This window comes from Delphinus delphis, chromosome 10 (genome assembly GCF_949987515.2).
Source record: "Delphinus delphis chromosome 10, mDelDel1.2, whole genome shotgun sequence".
Lineage (NCBI taxonomy): Eukaryota > Metazoa > Chordata > Mammalia > Artiodactyla > Delphinidae > Delphinus > Delphinus delphis.
In genome coordinates this window covers 64,504,542-64,526,791 of record NC_082692.2, presented here as the reverse complement: position 1 = coordinate 64,526,791, position 22,250 = coordinate 64,504,542, and the positions used below count along the sequence as shown (strand labels likewise).

Genomic DNA, 22,250 nt, shown 5'->3' with positions numbered 1-22,250 from the left:
CATATATATGGAATTTAAGAAAAAAAATGTCATGAAGAACCTAGGAGTAAGACAGGAATAAAGACACAGACCTAATGGAGAATGGACTTGAGAATATGGGGAGGAGGAAGGGTAAGCTGTGACAGGGCGAGAGAGAGGCATGGACATATATACACTAACAAACGTAAGGTAGATAGCTAGTGGGAAGCAGCCGCATGGCACAGGGATATCGGGGGTGGGATAGGGAGGGTGGGAGGGAGGGAGACGCAAGAGGGAAGAGATATGGGAACATATGTATATGTATAACTGATTCACTTTGTTATAAAGCAGAAACTAACACACCACTGTAAAGCAATTATACCCCAATGAAGATGTTAAAAAAAAAAAAAAGAGGATGCATCAAAGGCTAGAGATGTAGACAAAAATAGAACAGGAAAGTGTCATAGAAGCCAACAGAAGGACACAGCTGAAGAAGGAAGTAGGTAGAAGCAAAGACCACTTCTCCAAGAGCACCATCACTTGGTAGCTCTGTTCTCAGAGGCTAGACCTCTGCCATCTTCACACTCACAGAGGGTGTAAGGGGTCAGAAGACTGTTCCTGAAGCCCTCGCAGAGCTCTAGCAGGGTGGTAATGGATGGTGGAGAGATTTGACTCCCAGTGTTTCTCATGAGGTCACCTCCAGCTAACACCTTACCCTCACTCCCTGTCAGGCTTCTCTCTGAGCATGTCCTCTGCTCTGTGATAAGGAGTGATGTCCAGCTAAAGCCTCACCCACACGACCTCACAATCAAGGCTTCTCCCTTGAGTGTGCCCTCTGATGTGGCTGCCAACTGCCTTGTTGCTAAAGTCATACTCACTCCTCGCACACCTAAGGCTTTTCCCTGAGTGTGTTCTCTGGTGTCTGATGAGGGCTGACTTATGGCTAAAGCCTTGCCCACATTCCCTGCACACATAAGACTTTTCCCCTGAGTGCACCCTCTGATGCGTGCTGAGAGCTGACTTGTGGCTGAAGTCTCGCCCACATACCCTGCAACTCGTAAGGCTTCTCTCCTATGGGTGTCCTCTGGTGTGTGTTTAGGATTATCTTGTGGCTAAAACCCCACCCACACTCCCTGCAAACAAAAGGCTTCTCATCTGAACATGTCCTGTGGTGTGTGATGATTTAGGTGTGATTTCACCCTAAAGCCTTGGCTACAGTTCCTGCACACATAAGGCTTATCCCCTGTGTGAATCCTCTGGTGCTTAATGAGGTCTGACTTTTCACTAATGCCTCGCCCACACATCATGCAAAGGGCTTCTCCCTTGTGTGTGTGTGACTTGTGGCTAAAAGCTTGCCCACACTTCCCTGCATACATAAAGCTTCTCACCTGAGTGTGTACTCTGGTGGTTGTAGAGGGGTGACTTATCTATAAAGCCTTGACCACAACTCCCCACATATATAAGGCTTTTCCCCTGTGTGTCCTCTGATGTCTGTTGAGATGTGACTTCCTGCTAAAGCTTCACCCACACTTTCTGCACAGGAGGTATCTCCGCTCGTGACAGCCTGTGTCTGAAGAGGTTTGACTTCTGGCTAAAACCTAGTCCACACCTCTAAACCTGACTGCTCCAAATCCTGAGAGTTCTACCCTCTCAGGAATGTTGTCTGCTTCCCCAGAGCTTACCCTCTGGGCTGGACTGAGCTGTACCTTCAACACTTTGTTGCCTCCCTGAGAGCTTACTGGTGGTCCCTGGGGTGGGCTAGAGAAAACCACTTAAGTCCCCTTCTCATTTATGCTCCAAAACAAAGGTGTAGATCCCATTCCTTGATCTTCTGCTTTGGCACCCCAGTGGTTTTTATCAGAATGTTGTTGCTGCCGCTGCTGGTGGTCACTTGGGCAAGGATCCCCTGGTTGGAGTTGATTTCCTGCACATGAATATGGAATAAGATGACTGCAGAGCTCATGGTGGCTGAGAAATTGCTGACCGTCAAAGGCCAGAGGGCAGAGGGCAAAGGGGCCAGGGACGGACTCCTGGCTTTGAATCTGCTGAAGAAGAAAGTTTTCAGTCAAAGTAGTCAGAGGAAGGGCTCGCTGGGCTTTTCTTCCTTGTCTTATAGTAAGATCTGGCCCATTAATCATTCACAGCCGTTAATGTCTGTCTCTCCAAGACATGCTTCACCAGACCTATATTTCCATTCAACTTCTTTGGACTTTTTATTTGGAAATAATTTCAAATGTACAGAAAAGGTGCAAGAATAAGGACAATACAAAGAACAGCTGTATACCCTTTACCCTAATTACCTACTGCTAACATTTGTATGTTATGTATGTATATGTGTGTATACATATATGTATATATATTTTTTTCTTTGAATCATTTGAGAGTAAACTGCATACATCAATGCCCTTTACCCTAAATACTTCAGTGTGTGTCTCATAAAAGTAGGGATATTCATTTTTTTTTTTTTTTTTTTTTTTTGCGGTACGCGGGCCTCTCACTGTTGTGGCCTCTCCCGTTGCGGAGCACAGGCTCTGGACGCGCAGGCTCAATGGCCATGGCTCACGGGCCCAGATGCTCCGTGGCATGTGGGATCTTCCCGGACCGGGGCAGGAACCCGTGTCCCCTGCTTCGGCAGGCGGACTCTCAACCACTGCGCCACCAGGGAAGCCCGGGATATTCACTTTCATAACCACAATACAGTTATCAACTCTGGTAAATTTTTTTTTAAAATAAATTTATTTATTTATTTTTGGCTGCGTTGGGTCTTTGTTGCTGCATGCGGGCTTTCTCTAGTTGAGGCACGTGGGGGCTACTCTTCATTGTGGTGCACGGGCTTCTCATTGCAGTGGCTTCTCTTGTTGTGGAGCACAGGCTCTAGGCGCACAGACTTCAGTAGTTGTGGCACATGGGCTCAGTAATTGTGGCTTGTGGGCTCTAGAGCACAGGCTCAGTAGTTGTGGTGCATGGGCTTAGTTGTTCCGCGGCATGTGGGATCTTCCCAGACCAAGGATCGAACCTGTGTCCCCTCCATTGGCAGGTGGATTCTTAACCACTGTGCCATCAGGGAAGTCCTCGGCATTGACTTTTTTTTTTTTTTTCGTTACGCGGGCCTCTCACTGTTGTGGCCTCTCCCGTTGCGGACGCGCAGGCTCAGCGGCCATGGCTCACGGGCCCAGCTGCTCCGCGGCATGTGGGATCTTCCCGGACCGGGGCACGAACCCGTGTTCCCTGCATCGGCAGGCGGACTCTCAACCACTGCGCCACCAGGGAAGCCCTCGGCATTGACTTTTTTTTTTTTTTTTTTTTTTTGCAGTACGCGAGCCCCTCACTGCTGTGGCCTCTCCCGCTGCGGAGCACAGGGTCCGGACGCGCAGGCTCAGCGGCCATGGCTCACGGGCCCAGCCGCTCCACGGCATGTGGGACCTTCCCAGACCGGGGCACGAACCCGTGTCCCCTGCATCGGCAGGCAGACTCCCAACCACTGCGCCACCAGGGAAGCCCTCGGCATTGACTTTTAAAGGGAGAGATGATGAGATCTGCTGGAGCGCTGCAGTCATGGGGTGGGAGAGAAAGAGGACTTGAGGATGACTTCATGGTCTGAGAAACTGAATAAGCTGAACTGCTGTTACCTCAATGGGATAGTCTATGGAAGGGGCAGGTGCGGGGGCGGCAGTCATATTAGGAGCTTAGTTCTGGGCATGTGGAGACACTTATGGGACATCCAATACATGTCAAGCAGGCAGTCTGATATATATGAATGTAGATTTCAGGGGAGGAGTCCAAGCTTGGGAGGATGACATAGACAGCTTGACAAAGGTCTGGGACCCCTCGTGCTCCTCTGTAGGTAAAGGTTTTCCACAGTAGGGGCAGAATTTGAAAGTTGCTTCAACACCTGCCACAGTCTGGACAGGAGATCATGCTTTATGGGGTCACGGTCTGGCCCTCAGACTCACTGGGCTGGAAACTCCATCTTAACTGTGTCCTTCTCAGTTGCCCCACGAAAACTTCCGCTTGAACTCTGGTAAATTTAACATTTACATAATACTTTAACTATCATATATATTCCAATTTTGTCAATTGATCCAATAATGTCCTTTATAGCATTTTCCCTACAGTACAGGATTTAGTCTACTATCAGATATTACAATTAGTTTCCATGTTTCTTTAGTTTCCTTTAGTGTCTCTTTCATGAGACTGGCATTTTTGAAGAATAGGGTTCTTTTTTTAGGGAACATTCCTCATGTTCTAGAATATGTATAGAATGTTGCCGACATTTTCCTATGATTAGATTCAGATTATGTACTGTAGTCAGTTTTTACATTTTACATCTTTTACTTGAATCAAAAAAACCCCCCAAAAAACCCACAGCAGAACCTATTATTCTATATATTATTCCAATAAATAATCTTCCAAGTAAGTATCAGAGGCATCTTCAACTTTGTATCTGCACTTACACTAAAATTATCTCCTAAGCCATAACCAGTTACACTGACACACACAGCTACAACCGTTTATTTCCAACAAGAGAGAACAATCCTATGACCTACAGGGGAACGTACTTTGTGACTTTTCCTATGAGAAGAAAGAGTGGATTGATGTAGGAGTCACTCAGTCTGGTGTCTCCAATGCAGAAGGCAGCAGAGAATAGTTTAGCAGGGTTAAGTAACTTGTTCACAGTCACAAAGAAAGAAGAAACAAAACAGGGTTTGGGATGTGCTCTTAAATACTATACAAACCACAGATAACTCTGAACTAATCAGCATACAAAGAATTATTTTCTACTAAACCTGTCCTTAAGGGGGAAAAAAAAAAAAGCTTCGAAGCAAATAATGAGACTCTTGCTGCTTTGACTAGGTCTCTGGAGAAAAGAAGCCAGTGAGAATTAAACCCCCTGACATAGAACAATCTGTTTGGGGAAAAACTAACCAAATTTGGCCTATAGATTAAATCTGGGGACAGGAGGTATTCTGGGCTTTGACCACAGTCTAGGGCTACAAAGCCATCCAGATCTCCTGATCAGGAGATTCCAGACACCCAGTCCAACTGCACTGACTACTCTCAGGACAGAATGAGGGGTGGCTAAGCCATGCTGCTCCAGAGGATCTACTGAGACCAATCTTGCCAGGACCCTCATCCATCCAAAGGAAGTATTCCCTAGAGCCATGAGAGTTCTGCCCTGGGATCAGGAATAGAAGAATGGGATGGGAGCAGGTGACTAAAGCCCATTCCAATCTCTTCCTTCTTTATTCTACATTCCTAATAAATAGAACTCTTTACCTTATTTTTAAAAAACCCAAGAAACCCCGTAATGTTCAGAGTAAAAACCAAGCCCTGAGAGTGGCCCACTGGGTTCCACATTCTTTCACAACCTATCGGCTTTCTGACTCCATCTATACTCCATCCTTCATTCCCTCCAATCTGAGTCACACTGAACTCCCTCCTGATGCCTTGCACTGGCTGGTTCCGATGTCTGGAACACCCTTCTCCCAGATATACTACTGGTATATTCCAAGAACCCAGAACTGGACCTAACATATAATAGTTAATAAATACTTTTGCATGAATAAGTGATAGGAACAGAGTTAATTAAGAAAGAACTTAAAAGGTTAGGCAGAAGACAGACACGTTCTCAATACTGTCAGAATCAAAGGCTCCTTTTCATAGTCTATGTCTTGTAACATCTCATTTACTGTCTTGCAATGAGATTCATATTTAATAAAATGTCCCCATACACAGAATTTTTAAAAAAGAATGTAATGCCCTAACCAAAATATAAAAGAGAAATAAAAGCAAGTAATTTACAATAAAAAATTATGTATTTCAATATGAATTTCACAGGACTACATTAGGAGACATAATGAAGCAATGAGATGCTTACAGCTACAGGCAGATCACTGTGGACATGACAGTTACAAATGCAGACAGACATGGATGTGCCTTACTGATGACATGTGTATACTATATTGGTGACAGACATAGGTGTGCTGTATGGGTGGTAACTCAAACACTACAACCAGCAATGCCATTGGTCATGTGATGTTTTCTTTTTTTTTCTTTTCCAGTCGTGCTGCGCGGCTTGCAGGTTCTTAGTTCCCTGACCAGGGATTGAACACGGGCCACGGCAGTAAAAGCGCCGAGTCCTAACCAATGGACCACCAGGGAAATTCCCATGTTCTTCATGCTGATGAACACGTCTGTTTTTTTTTTCTGCAAATGGCATTTTATCTATCTATCTATCTAGATATCTATCTATCTATTTATGGCTGCATTGGGTCTTCACTGCTCCACGTGGGCTTTCTCTACTTGTGGTGAGTGGGCTCTAGGCATGTGGGCACCAGTAGTTGTGGCATGCAGGCTCAGTAGTTGTGGCTTGTAGGCTCTAGAGCGCAGGCTTAGTAGTTGTGGCACACGGGCTTAGCTGCTCCGCAGCATGTGGGATCTTTCCAGACCAGGGATTGAACCTGTGTCCCCTGCATTGGCAGGCGGATTCTTAACCACTGCGCCACCAGGGAAGTCTCTGGTGAACACTTCTTGATAAAGTTCAAAACTATTCTCCCTTGATTTACGATCTACTATGTAAAAACTACTTTAGAATATTATCTAAAATAGATTTATATTCTAGATTCAGAGAATTACAAACAGATCCACGGCCTTGAGAGAAAAACCAGAAGAGGGAGGAAGAACTGATACAGATTTAAGGAATATTTTTAAAAAATGGAATGTGTGGATCTTGTCTGGATCCTGATTCAAATTCTCAAAAAGACTTTTTTGAGATGATCAGGTAAATTTGAACATAGACCAAGTGTCAGATGATACTGAAGCCCTACAGATAATGTGGTTACATATAAAAAAAAGTCCTTATTTATTAGTTACATTGTGATATATTTAGGAGTGGTATGTCACATTATTTGGGATTTGTTTTAAGTAATTCATCAATAAAAGAAAAATATATAGAGAAAAGGAAGGATGAATCAAGTGCAGCAAAACAGTTTGAAGTATGAAATGGACCCAACAGGATCCAAAGTTTCCATGTAAAGATTAATTTACTTTGAGATAATTTTAATATAGTTCTCAGAATCAATGAAATGCATGAGCACAGAGACAGAGAAGAAGACCACCAGACGAAACAAGGTAAAAACAAGACCAAATTAGTTTGGCCAGCTGAAAGCAAATTTAAATGGGTGACTCTTCACTGAGACAGATGGAGAAACTAGGTCAGAAGCCAAATGGAGTGAAATTGGGCCATTTCAAACCGAGGAAAACAGTTCGTAACAGATCCAAGCAGACAAAAATAAATCAGAACTAATTAATTCATAGCTATGCCAAATAGAGAAAATTCTTGAAAAAGCTTCTGACAGAAATTTATGTGCAAGTCTGAAAACAGGACTCTTAAGAATGCAGGAATATCCAGAATAATTTTGTATTTACCATCCTAGACAAATAATCTGTTTCAGGTTTTAAATAAATGAAGAAAAATATGATTATAATATCAAATAACCTATAAAACACAAAACGGACAGATTTAATTACACTATAAGCTTTTTTAACTTCTAGGACACAGAGAGGCCTCTCTTATTACCTTCCTCTCCTCCTTGCTCTCTGTGCTCTGATCACGCCGGCCTCCTTCCTTTCCTATCTCGGGGTCTCAGCACTGGTTGTTCCCCAGCACAGAAGAGTCTCCCACTACATCCACATATCTAACTTCCTTACCTCCTTCAAGCCTTTACTCACACCCATCTCCTCACAGAGGCCTACCCTGATCACCCACCCCTGCCTCTACACCCCGGCACCCTGGATCCCCCTTATTCTGCTCTACTTATATTTGTATATATTATACATATTTTAAAACTATGTAGAGCTTATTATCCTCTAACATACATAATTTACTTATATATGCTATTTATTGTATATGTCACTATACTAGAATGACCAAAAAAATGCTTTATTGTTTTATTCAGAGATGTGTTCTAACAGCTTAGAACATTGGCTGGCTATATGGTCAATAAATATATGAATGGAAAAATTAAGGAAAGAGAACATACCCTCACCCAACAGGACTAGATTCCTGAAATTCTCCAGCATCACTTCTTTGTATAGGTTCCTCTGCTCAAGGCTCAGTCTCTTCCACTCTGCCTCAGTGAAAATCACAACCACACCCTCGAATTTCACTGGTCCCTAAATCAACCAACAAATTCATACTCATCAAGTCACCAACAATTTTCACATGGAGAATGGAACTGGCTGTCCTGAAGAATCTCACTACATAAGTAATGGATCTGAGGGTTTGCAGGGTTGGGCATTACTCCACACTTGGTTTGGTGTTATAACATGCAGAAAGCAGGACTAATCTATAAGACACACTCCTTGCCCTAAAACACTTACATTTTAATTGGGAAAATTATTTTTGAATCAATGAGAAAACATTAAAGCAGAGTTCAGGAGTATGAATGTGACAACTTATAATGGATGAAATTCGAATGGAGGGTAGAAGACAAGCTACAGAAGTAAGGAAAGGCAGCACAGAGGCAGGGCTTATACTGGGCATTAAGAAATGATGAAGATTAGAGAAAAAATAAGAGGCAGCTCGGACTATAGAGAAAAATGTGAGTGCCTCATGCCAGGTCTAGAATGAGTATTTGTTAACACTGATTAAAATATATTTCTCTGAACAAAAGGAGATAGTGCTGAGGCACGCCAAGCTTTATCAAAGGATTCAAACTGTATTCCTTCAGCCTGCTGGTTAATTGCCAAATTATCGGCCGCTCTGAAGGCTTACGCCTAAGAGCATTCATCAGGAGTAGACAGTTGCTGCCTGAACCAGTCATGTGTGTGGGTTCTGAGAGGTGCCTCTATGTGTGGGGTCTGGGTGAGATGGGGAGCGCAGGCAAGGAGGCAAGGTGGGGCACTGTAGTGAACCAGCCTGGTCAAGACCTACTATGGGACTTCCCTGGTGCTGCAGTGGTTAAGAATCCACCTGCCAATGCAGGGGATATGGGTTTGAGCCCTGGTCCGCAAAGATCTCACATGCCGTGGAGCAACTAAGCCCTTGCACCACAACGACTGAGCCTGTGCTCTAGAGCCGGTGAGCCACAACTACCGAGCCCGCATGCTGCAACTACTGAAGCCCTCGCGCCTAGAGCCCATGCTCCACAACAAGAGAAGCCCACGCACCGCAACAAAGAGTAGCCCCCACTCACTGCAGCTAGAGAAAGCCCACGGGCAGCAACGAAGACACAACGCAGCCAAAAGTAAATAAATAAATAAATGTATTTTTTTTAAAAAAAGACTTAACTATGTACTGAACATCTGGCCAGCTTAATAAAGGTCACTGGGTGTGTGCGTGCGCACACACACACACACACACACACGCACACTCACACACAGATTTCTCTGCTTGAGAAAAGTGATTTATAAGATCCCTATCACTGTATATATTTTGACATTGCCTTTTGTAAAGCCCTCCAACCTCTCGCTCAATGTGTAGGGCAATATTTGAATACATAAAATGGTTGGCAGGGAGGATGGCAAGTAGTGGTTCCTGAGAATGGTATTTCCAGTTAAATGAAGTTTAACCTTAACCTATGGAAAAATTTTTAAGGAACATATTTACATTTTATGAAACTACATCGCAAGATCATCACTGTAAGAATGATATTACAGTCTTTATTTCAGAGAAAGAACACTGAGGCCCAGAGAACTTCTCCAAATGACAAGAAAACAACAGGACTGGAAAACAGTCCTTCACGGTTCCAGAGCCCTTATTCTCTTCACTGCAAGCTGCTTTTTCTTCCGTCATGCACCAGTTTTCTCTCACCTCTTTATTTCTTCCAAGTCTCAGAAACCTTGCTTCAACTTTCTGCATACTAGAACCATACCACATGCTTTCTCATCAGGTCTCTTCTTATTAGAATAGGTATATTCAGAGACATTTTCTCTCTTTAGTTATGCCTAAAAGGTGGTGTTGCCCTCAAGTCTCATGGTAGTCACCAAATTACTTACTTCTATTGAATTCAAGCATTATTTAATCCATTACCATCTGCTGCAACCTCTGGGTTGTCTGTGTCACTACTGCCTTGCCCTAGATTTTTAACTACCAAGCTCCTTCAGTCTGTGGAATTGAGGGACATGTGTACATCATTCTCAGCTATCTTTGATCACCCTGAATGCCTATTTTCTGACTTGCTTCCTCCTATTCTCAGGTCTATTTCAGTCTTCTATCTAGCCCACCTTCTAAGTGGTTTTTCACACCCTAGGAGTTGGCGATGTATACTCCAGGTTCTACAACTAAACTAATTAAGCTTCTGTCACATCAAAGACCACAGTTGGAGGGCTGAGGTGGTGGACTGAGCCACAAGGTTACCAAGCCAGAGCTTCTAGGCAGTCTTGCTTCAGAGCTAGGTTCTAAAATAGATTTAAAATCCAATACACAGAAGTGGCAAAAGGAGTAAAGAATAATAATGATGCTGAATTGAGAGTGGGAAACTAGGTATAAATACAGAAATCACTGGGTGTGTGGGTTTGGGGAGGGATGTCAAATACACACCCTGACAGCCCAGGCAGTCAGGCTTTGTATAGTGTAGGAGGGAAGACATATGTCTAGACAACAAGCTGGGACCCACAATTAGGCAGTCAAGACCTATGGGGGGAATGGCGTGGGGGCCCTCTCAAGCTTTCCATGACCAGCTTCTTCTAGCATATTCTGGTCCTCATATTCTTAATAATCTTTCCCCTATTCTTCTTACATCAGGTCTCACACTTTCTCTTGCTCACACCTTGTGTCTTTCATGTTCCAGCAACTTCTCCATTTCTTTCTTGCTTTCTCTTCTCCCTCCACTTCCCTCACTTAAGCATAAGACTGGCTCAGCTAGAAGGAAAGCCAGGATTTTTGCACAATGGATGTGTTAAGAACCCAACCTGCAGAACCAAATGCCACAAATCCAAATCCCAGCTCCATTACTTTATAAAATATGTAACCTTGGGTAACTTACATAATCGCTCTGTCTTAGTTTCTACATCTATAAAATGGGTTTGATAATGACATCTATTTTCAGGGTTGTTGGATTAAAGGAATTAGTAAGTGCTTAGATCAATGCCTGACATGAAGTAAATATTTGTTATTACTATTTATTATAATTAAGCAGTATAATGTTTTATATTTAAGTGAGAACTGACTTTAAAGATAAATAATTTTTGGTTCTCAAAAAGTAATCAAACACTCCAGCCAGGGCAATAAGGCAAGAAAAGGAAATAAGAGCATAGACATTTGGTAAGGAAGAAACAGAACTGTCCCTATTTGCAGATAACATGGTTGTCTATGTAGAAAATCCAAAATAATCTACAAAATAGATCACAGAATTAATAAATGAGTCCATGAGGGCCACAAGATACAAGATGACCACACGAAAGTCAATCACATTCCTATATACTAGCAATGACCACATGGAAACAAATTAAAAACATAATGCCATTTGCAATCACTTCAAAAAAATGAGATAGCTAAAACATAAATCTAACAAAATTTGTACAGAGTCTTTATGGTGATGAAAGAAAGCAAAGATCTAACTAAATGGAGAGACACACCATGTTCACGGTTTGCAAGACTTGACACAGTGAAGATGTCAATTCTCCCCAAAATCACCTATAGATTTAAAACAATTCCTATCAAAATCTCAAGATTTTTTGTAGATACAGACAAGCTTATTCTACAGTTTATATGATAAGGCAAAGGAAGCAGAAGAACAAAGTGAGAGAGTCACTATACCTGATATTAAAATTATTACTTACTATTTGGTCACTACAATAACCAAAACAGCATAATATTGGTGGAAGAATAGACACAAATCAATGAAAGAGTACTGAGAACCCAGAAAGAAGCCAACATAAGTACATCAAATTGATTTTTGATGAAGGTGCAAAAGCAGTTCAATAGAGGAAGAAGAGTCTTTTCAACAAATTGTGCTGGAACAACTGGACATCCATGGGTAAAAAAATTAACATCAACCTAAAACCTCATACTTTATACAAAAAATTATTCAAAATGGATATTAGATTTAAATGTAAAACTATAAAACTTTTAGAAGAAAATATAAAAGAACACCTTCAAGACCTAGGGCTAGGCAGAGTTCTTAGTCATGACACCAAAACCATGATCCATAAAGAAAAAATACATAAACTGGACTTCATCAAAATTAAAACTTTTGTACCACAAAAGACTTCCACACCTCTTCCAGAAAACAGAAGCAGGGGGAGCCCTTCCTAACTCATCTATGAGGTCAGCATTATCCTAATACCAGAAAAGACATTAGAATACCCCAAATCAGACAAAGACATTAGAAAGGAAAACCACAGATCAGTATATCTCATGAATACAGACACAAAAACCCCCAACAAAATACAAGTGAATCAAACCCAAAAATGTATAAGAAGAACTATACACCACAACCAGGGGGGACTTATTATAGGTTTGCAAAGCTGGTTCAACACTTGAAAAGCAATCAATGTAACTCACCTTAAAAACAGGCTAAAGAAACAAAATCAGGGACTTACCTGGCGGTCCAGCGGTTAAGACTCTGCGCTTCCACTGCAGGAGGCACGGGTTCGATCCCTGGTCAAGGAACTAAGATCCCACGTGCTGTGTGGTGCAGCCAAAGGGAAAAAAAAAACAGGAGGGTTTGGCTGGTGAAGCAAGGATTTTTTTTTAGAGGGGTGAAACTATTCTGCACAATACTGTAATGGTGGATACATGGCACTATGCACTTATCAAAACCCCAGAACCTTACAGCACAAAGTATAAACCTTAATGTGTGTAAATTTTAAAAATTCATTTAGGAGGTCAGGGGATCCCAGGATGGAATGAAGAATGTGAAAAAAATGTATTACAAATATGTGAAATAACCTCCCTAAAGGTGGTGGAGAAAAAAGGAGCTAATCTAAGTAGCTTACTTTGGAAATGAGTGGCGTCTGTAGACAAAAGGAACTATATATAAATAAGTACTATATGCTAATTGATAAAGTTGTTTTCCACAGGGGCACAGGTAAACAATTCTGAAGTCACTATACTTATAAACTGGAATTGAAAAATTAAGTGAATGGATGGTGAATAGTGGAAGTCAGGTTTCTCACTGTTGGTGGGAGGTTATAAATAAGCAAGGTGAGGAGGCTAGAATGATCCATGTGGTAATGGATTTGAGCTGGAGGCATCAGAACAAACTCATCTTTAGCTTAATATAATTACATAAAGAAATATTTATAAACGAGTATATACAGAGATTAGTATACACAATCACATTTCTTTTCTCTGTCAGCCGAGAGGGCCTGGAATCAATGACACTCCAGCAGCAAAGGGCGCACCTAGCATACAGATCTTGGTTTCTAATATCATTCTCCAATGAAAGGAGCAACGGCTGATCTGAGGACTGGAGCAGGACATAAACAAAATGAGCCTGGAGCATACTGTAGAGCCAGAAAGTAAGGAAGTACTTAAAAAAGGCAAAAAACCACAATAATGGGAGTACGTCAAAGGGACACAAGAACCAACTAAAGAGCTCCTGAAACAATATGAGCAACAAAATAAAGTGATACTGGGTTATAACCCAAAGTATAAAATACATAACCATGACTCATACTGATATAAATAAATGAATAAATCAAATAAATAAATAAATAAATGGAGGAGAATAGACAAATTTCCCATGCAGAACAATTCCAAACAATTTATGTAGTTACTCGACCCTCCAAGAGGTAGACTGTACCCACGCTTCAAGTGGGCTCTGCATAGTGACTTCCTTCCAGAGTATAAGTTATGGGGAAGGCAGGGTAGTAACTTTACAGTGTAGAAACCTGACAACCCTCCTTCTGCCAAATGATCAAGGTTAACATTAACAGTGGTAAGTAATGCTGATACTATCTACCATTGGCATGATGTGATAAGAAGAGTATTTCACCTCTGTGGTGTTCCTCCCAGAAAACTGTATCTCAGTCTAATCAGAAAAAACATCAAGTCTCACCCATACCTGATTTCAATGATAAATAGATGAGAATTTGGACTTGGAGTATGCTGGAATGGGTTAAAACTTTTGGGGCTGTTGGATTGGGGTAAATGTATTTTGCATGCTAGAAGGATGTGAGTGGGGGGGACGAGGATGGAATGTTATGGACTGAACTGCATCCTCCCAAAATTCATAGGTTGAAGTCTAACCCTCAATGTGACTCCATTTGAAGACACGGCCTTTCGGGAGATAGTTAAAGTTAAATTAGGTCATAAAGTAATGGTGTCCTTATAAACAGAGGAAGAGATGCCAGGAATGTGCATGTGAACAGAGGAAAGGCCATGTGAGGACACACAGTGAGAAGGCAGCCATCTGCAAGCCAGGAAGAAAGTTCTCACTAGAAACCAACCCTGCTGGCACCTTAATCTTGGACTTCCAGCCTCCAAAACTATGAGAAAATAAATGTCTGTTGTTTAAGTCACCCAATCTGTGATATTCAGGTATGACAGCTGAAGAATACTAAAACAGTATCTCTTACTCAAAGTGACGCCTAAAATAATGAGGATTTGTACCTACTTTCTCTGGTTACAGGAACGCTGGATGTTTATTTTTGTAATAATAAATGTCCCAAATGTAAAAAAAAAAAAAAATTGGACAAATCCCAATTAAAGGACAATCTATAAAATATCTGACCTAAACACCTCCTTGGAGACATGACAACCAATGTAGTACGATAGCCTGAATGGGATATTGGAACAGAAAGAGGACATTAGGTAAAAACTAAGGAAATCTGAATAAAGTATGGACTTAGTTAATAACAACATAAAAATTGGTTTATTAATTGTGACAAGAATACCATACTAATGTAAGATGTTAATAACAGAGAAAACTAGATGTGGGATATATGGGAATTCTTTTTATATACTACCCTTGCAATTTTTCTGTAAATCTGAAACTATTTTTAAATTAAATTTTTATTTTAAAAAACCTTAAAAAATAGTGTCATTCCAATACACTAACATCAAAACAAAAATGAAATACTGAGAGATAAATTTAACAAAATATGTGCCGGACATGTACATCAAAAACTGTAAGATTCCTAAGATAAAGATCTGTATAAGTGAAGATATACTGTGTTGATGGACCAGAACACTCAATAATGTTAAGATGTTAGTTCTCCCCCATACTGATGTAAAAATTCAAAGCCATTCTAATCAAAATCTCATTGTAGGGTTTCCCTGGTGGCACAGTGGTTAAGAATCCGCCTGCCAATGCAGGGCACATGGGTTCGAGCCTTGGTCTGGGAAGATCCCACATGCCGCGGAGCAACTAAGCCTTTGCACCACAACTACTGAGCCTGTGCTCTAGAGCCTGCGAGCCACAACTACTGAGCCCACGTGCCACAACTACTGAAGCCCGCGTGCCTAGAGCCCGTGCTCCGCAACAAGGGAAGACAACGCAATGAGAAGCCTGCACACCGCAACAAAGAGTAGCCCCTACTCGTCGCAACTAGAGAAAGCCCGCGCGCAGCAACCAAGACCCAACGCAGCCAAAAATAAATAAATAAATTTATATTAAAAAATAATCTCATTGGGGGCTTCCCCGGTGGCGCAGTGGTTGGGAATCTGCCTGCCAATGCAGGGGACGCCGGTTCGTGCCCCGGGTCTGGGAGGATCCCACATGCCGCGAAGCGGCTGGGCCCGTGAGCCATGGCCGCTGAGCCTGCGCGTCCAGAGCCTGTGCTCGGCAGCGGGAGAGGCCACAACAGTGAGAGGCCCGCGTACCGCAAAAAATAAATAAATAAATAAAAATAATAATAATCTCACTGTAGAAACTGATAAGCTGATTCTAATATTTAAATGAAAATGCAAAGGACCTAGATTATACAAAGCAATCTCAATAAAGTGTTGGGGAGGCAGCAGAAATAAGGCAGTTACTTCCTTGTTAGAAAGTGATTTGCTCCCAAGTCACTCTCATCTCTGACAATCAAGGTTGGTATCTGTGGTCCTAGGGCGTGGAAACTGACCATCGCTAATGCAAAATTCCCTGAGGAAAATACCAGTGATGTAGCTGCTATGTTTTCTGTCCTGTATCCTTTCACGAAGCTACCTAGACTTAATGCAGAGTTAAAATGCATTGTGTACCATTAATTTGATTGTCAATCCAAAACCTAAGACCATTCTTTGTGGCTGTGCATTGTTTTAACAGCTATGGGCTAACACTTAGTCATGTCTTTCCCTGAACTATTTCGTTTTAACTGTCTTCATCATAATTACCAGGTGTCATTATTTCCTATTTCTATGCATTATTTCCCAAAGACTACTGGCTCTTTGAGAATAAGGACAGTGTACTTACATTCTGTTTGGCTAGTTCACAGCATTTTACACAGTCCTGTACCCAAGAATTAGTAAATTATACTTTTGGTGTAGAAAAGAAGACGGGATCAGGGGAGCAAGGGTGGGATGAAGCATCAGAACAAGAAGGTGAATTCTCCATGTTCTTTTTATCATTGAATAGTTTTCTAGGACGAAAAAAAGTCAAGAAGGCCTCACAGAAAACTCATGGCTTTGAGAGTCAGAGCAATCTGAGTTCAATTTAGGTGTTCATGTGTGATTATAAGAAAGTCACGAAATCCCTCTGAACCAGACGTCTCCCAAAGGGGGACACTCTTTACCTCATAAAGTTGTTTTAAGGATAAACACAGGACTGAAATTATGGATGAAACAGTACCATGTCTTAAATTTGCTTTAAAATAATCCAGTAAGGTTGGAGATGAAACAAAACTGGCCATGAGGGCTTCCCTGATGGCACAGTGGTTGAGGGTCTGCCTGCCCATGCAGGGGACGCGGGTTCGTGCCCCGGTCCGGGAGGATCCCACATGCCGCGGAGCGGCTAGGCCCGTGAGCCATGGCCGCTGAGCCTGCGCGTCCGGAGCCTGTGCTCCGCAACGGGAGAGGCCGCAGCGGTGGGAGGCCCGCGTACCACAAAAAAATAAAAAAATAAAAATAAAACTGGCCATGAGTTGATAGTTACTGAAGTAAGTTGATGGATACATAAGGGTTCATTAACTCTTTTCTTCTACTTTTAGATATGCTTGAAAATTTCAGTAATAGTTAAAAAGAAGTCCAGTGTATAAGACCAGACTATGAGATACTATTAAGGTAATATAATTATTTGTGTGAACTCTGATGAAGGGAACTTTAATAGTGCATTTTAGGACGTTAATAACCCCACGTTTTTATTAAAAGTTACCCTTATGTTTTAGAATGCCCTAAATTCTTCATATTAAACTTAGTTATGTTTTTCTATAAGCTCAAAAAGTTAAAAAAAAACTAAATGCAGAAATCATTTTAAAGTGCCTAGCACAACGGCAAACACAGGCGTGAATGCTGATCTGATGAACGTTGATGGCCACCTCAGTGTTCATCTCTGCCTCCCTCCCCAAGAAAGAGAGATGCGCTGAATCTCTGAGAAATAAGCTAGCATTTCAGAGAAGAGAAAGGTGGCCCCAACTCACCAGATATCTAGGCTTCTCCTCTTTACCAAGTCTGGCAGAGTCCTTAAAAGACAGAACTGGGGGAAGAAACAGCAGCCTTGAGAACCCAGGCCTATCAGGATTATTCCTGAGAACCCTTCTGAGTCTCAGCTGTGGCCACTTGTGCCTTCTCACCTGAACCAGAAGTCTCAGCCCCTCCTTATCCCATCCAGGACCTCAGCTCCTCTCACCTCTCACCATAACGCCTGAGTTAACCTCTACGGTCTACACCCCTTCCCTGTTTACTTATGTTTTTAAAGAAATACTGATCTTAATTAAATATAATATGGTAAATTCTAAGTACCCATCATCTTTCCACCCTAAAAACCAGCAAAACTGTTCCGACAAGGCATAGTTTTTTTTCCCATACTTGTTACATGGCTCCAGTTACCCCCCCCAAAAAAAAGTTTATGAAAATTTTATACACAGAAATATAAATGTGATTTAAGAAAAATGAATTTTTAAAATTTCAACGTTTTTCCTTACTTTATATACAAGAGCACTAGTAAAGAGTAGAAGGTATTAAAGACCACTACAACAGCATTTCTAAAATACAGCTTGCCTTACTCCCCTTAAAAACAAATTACCTTGGTGGCGCAGTGGTTAAGAATCCACCTGCCAATGCAAGGGACACGGGTTCAAGTTCTGGTCCGGGAAGATCCCACATGCCATGGAGCAACTAAGCCTGTGCGCCACAACTACTGAGCCTGTGCTCTAAAGCCCGCGAGCCACAACTACTGACCCTGTGTGCCACAACTACTGATCCTGTGTGCCACAACTACTGAAGCCCACATGCCTAGAGCCCATGCTCTGCAGCAAGAAAAGCCACTGCAATGAGAAGCCCGTGCACCACTATGAAGAGTAGCCCCTGCTCGCTGAAGAGCAGCCCCCACTCGCCGCAACTAGAGAAAGCCTGCAGACAGCAACAAAGACCCAACACAGCCAAAAAAAATAAAAAAATTTATTAAAAAAAACCAAATTACCATGGAATTTTAAAAGGCAAGGCTTTAACATCTTGGGTGCCTGAAACTAACACAACATTGTAAACCAACTATACTCAAAAAAGAAAAAAAAAAAAACACCACCACCACACACACACACACACACGAAACCATCTTGGGTGGAAGCTTAAGCTTTCCCTGCCATCTCTTCAATGAGAGGAAATAAAAAGAACATGTTTCTGATCCCTGCGGAAGGCATCACTAAAGGAGGGTCTTAGCAGTAGCCCTAAGCTTCCTCCTTGACACCCCCCACATCAGTGAGAAAGAGAGGGAGATACTGATAAGGCATACCTGTCTACAAGATATATGGAAGCTTATAATTTGACCCACTCCTTCTTGGGCTCCTCAGAGGGTTACAGTGTGGTTAGTTGGAGGGATTTAGCCAAGGGTGGCCTTGTCCTCGGTATTGGGAAAAAAAAAAAGGCCCTCAAAGTGATGATGACGTCAGCTCTGTTGAAATAATCACCATCTGGGGAAACACTCTAAATGAAATGGACCCCAACAACAACCCTGGCTTCTGTACTAAGCTGAGGAGAATGTGTCAGATGATTCAAGAAAGACATTTACACAATACAGCCTCCTACATGCCTTAGAAAACCATCATTCTGTCCCGTAAAATGTCCCAAATCTACACGTTCATCCAGAACTGCACATCCCTGTGAAAAATGAAGCAGTTTAAAATTAAAAAATAAAACTATAGTGTTGTTTGATAAGGATCTTGGGCAATTTGTCAAGTCACAACCATAGTTAGCACTGTGGTTTGAGTGACTTAGCTACTGTTTTTCTGACATGGCCTTCCTATAAGCAACGAGGTTCCTGAAGATAAATGCAAGAGAGGAAAAAAAAATCCAGTAATCTTACTATTGCAAGTTCTAAAGTTTTAGAAGAAAAAAATGAGTACCACATTTGACCACTCCCAGTGGCTAGATCTGAGCAGCACACAAGGAGGTGGCTCCTCAGTCTGCTCAGAGCCTCCCCCTGCCAGAGACAGGGTGGCTCTGATCCCACTAAGCCGGTAGGAAAACTGAGGTACACAGAGTAGCCTCACACAGCGGAGTTGAGCCTCACACAGTTGAGGATCCCTCAACTGACTCTTAGGTGTCATCCTCTCTCCCCATCATGAGACCACTGAGCGGCAAGAGGTGTTGGATGACAGGCACAGTCCAGGACTTCACCAGCAGGTGCCTCTGTCCATGTTGGACACTCTGCACAGCATTCAAGGAAGTCAAAGATCCTTTCTAGCTCAGTGTACTACAAAATATCTTTGCCATTCGTGACAACAGGGAAAATCATTCTCCTTTTAAAGTTCAACATGGTGGTTACTGTCTCTACTTTCTTCAATTTTACTGTCCTTCAATTGAACTGGACCTGGCACGTTGGGCAGAGGTAGAGCCCATCCTCAAAAAGTGGACAGAAGGAGACAGAGAAGCCCCTACCACAGGACAAAGAGCTAAGTGCTGGACCAGGGGTTGGCAAACTATGCACAGAACTAATCTGGTCTACTGCCTGTTTTTATACCATTCATGAGCTAAGAGAAGTGTTTATATTTTTAAACGGCTGAAAAAGTAAAAAACAGAATATTATCACATGGCACATGAAAATCATATGTAATTCAAATTTCAAGGTCCACAAATAAAGTTTTATTGGAACATAGCAATGTCCATTCATTTACCTATTTGGCTGCTTTCATACAACAGGAGAGTTGAGTAATTGCTACAGAAACCATGAAGCCCACAAGGCCTAAAATATTTACCATCTGGCCCTTTACATAAAAAGTTTGCCAAGCCCTATTCTAGACTGCACTTGTTTGTTATATCCAAAGTTATTTGCTTTGGACTCTGGTCTTCTCCCGAGGTCTTTGCCATTATTGTAGCAATTTGACTTTTGGCATTCAGATGGCAGGCAGTTGTCAGAAATGGCAGCTGTGCGTCTTCAGGTCCTGTTTTCCTTTTTTTTGATTCCATGTTTCACTGCCTGCACAACCCACCTTCAGTTTACCAGCTAGTCAGTTGTTGGTTTGGAGGTCAATCAGCTTGAAGCCCCTATGGGCCCATTCCAACATGGACTCTGGTTGATCTCCAGCTCTTCAAGACTGCTGAGAAGGGCCTGCCAATTCATACCCTGGTTTTTTCCAAGGCCTGGTACATGGCCTTCCTATAAGCAACCAGGTTCCTGAAGGTAGCCAGGTTAAAGTACTGGCTGAGCAGTCTCAGGGCCACCTGCTTGCTCAGAGACACCTCAGAGAACTCACCATCACCAAAACACTGGACCCAGGTCAGGCCAGAAATGACCTGGTGCTTGAAGGCAGCCTTCCAGAACACCACCATGACAAGCCACCAGGGAAAACCCTTGCATTTTCCCAGATGAAGACCTGTCCTGATCCCTCACTGCCCTTAAGTCTCTGTCCTCTGCAACTTCCTTCAGGGTCTCTAAGCTCTCCTATGGGATATCCTGGGCACAGGGAATTGCTTCTTTGGGGTCCCACATCTTCCATTAGGTCTGGGGTATGGTAGCGGCTAGCAGGGGACTACCATACCAGGCCTGCCCTAGATACTGCCCATTGCCTCAAGGACTTGGTAGTTGAATACTTGACAGGAAAGACATCCACAGGACTCATATCTGCCAGACTTGAGCGGGGCACTGGGGAGGAACTATGCCTCTCCCAGTTGGAGACACAGTCACTATTTCAGGTTTGACAGCTAGGCTTTCAGATGGAATCCTGGTTCCACAAAAGAGTTTTGGCATCACTGGAGTGTCAGAGCCAATCCCATCTTCCCCTTCAATACCTCAGTGCCCATCCGCTCCTGCCTATAACTTAAGAGGTCTAGACACCTTCCCTCTTAGACAGTGATGAACTTGATCTGCAGCCGCCACTGGTCTCTGGGGTGCCAGTGGTCTCTAGGACTAGGGCAAGGGAGCATCTTTGGCAATGGAGTACCGGTTGCTATAGGCCCTATGGGTGATGCGGAACTCTTTTCTTCCCACTGGTATTCTCCCCTCTGCTGAACTGTGTAGTGTCTCCTTTCATCGACTCCTTAAGTCCAGGGGTTCAACTCTGGCCACTTCGAAAGAGTAAAGTTTGGCCCTGCTGAGAACTTGGCTCAAGCACAGCTTCCCAGCCAGGTGCTAGGCATTCAATGCCTTGGCTTCCAAACTTCTCTGGCACTGATACCAAAATTACATTTACTTGGATCCCTTTATCAGGGGTCCCCAAGATCACCCCCCCCATTCACTCACTAGAAGGACTCTAAGGATTCAACACAGTTGTAGTCACAGTTAGGGTTTATAACAGCAAAAAAGATATGCAACAGGATCAGCAAGGGAAAATGACACAGGCAGAGTCTGGAGAAATCCATGCACATGCTTCCTCATGCTCTCTCCCTCCCAAAAGGGGACAAAGTGAGTTTCCAACAGTGAAAAATTCAGTAACGTATGTGCAGTGTTTCTACTCAGGGAAGGCCACTAAAGCCTCAGGTGCCCAAGGTTTTTATTGGGGGTAAGTCATGTAGGCACCCTCTGCTGAGAAGCTATAAAAATTCCAGACTCCCAGAAGGAAGGCAGGTGTCAAAGTACAGTGAACTATACCTGTTAGTTAGGGAATAGGTCAAGTGCCAAGTTCCCAGATGCCAGCAAAGGGCCAATCTTGCAAGCAGGCCTTCTAAATATAGCAGCCTCAATCCTACACTGTTAAATCTTTCCACACATTCTCTTAACCCTTGTACCACCTGCTGGACACAGCTCACTGACTCACCTGTTAGTCTATCAAGG

The 22,250-nt window shown here is 42.7% G+C and overlaps 1 protein-coding gene across 1 annotated transcript; it reads right to left on the bottom strand.

Annotated features, from left to right (window-relative positions):
- Positions 1–1,149: 1,149 nt before the first annotated feature.
- On the bottom strand, positions 1,150–17,682 carry ZNF589 (zinc finger protein 589). The gene is given in 6 exon segments (XM_060023771.1): positions 1,150–1,571; positions 1,574–1,962; positions 1,964–2,003; positions 8,007–8,133; positions 17,464–17,519; positions 17,673–17,682. Coding segments are annotated over 6 exon segments (723 nt in total). The 3' UTR covers positions 1,150–1,470.
- Between the last annotated feature and the right edge of the window lie 4,568 nt (positions 17,683–22,250).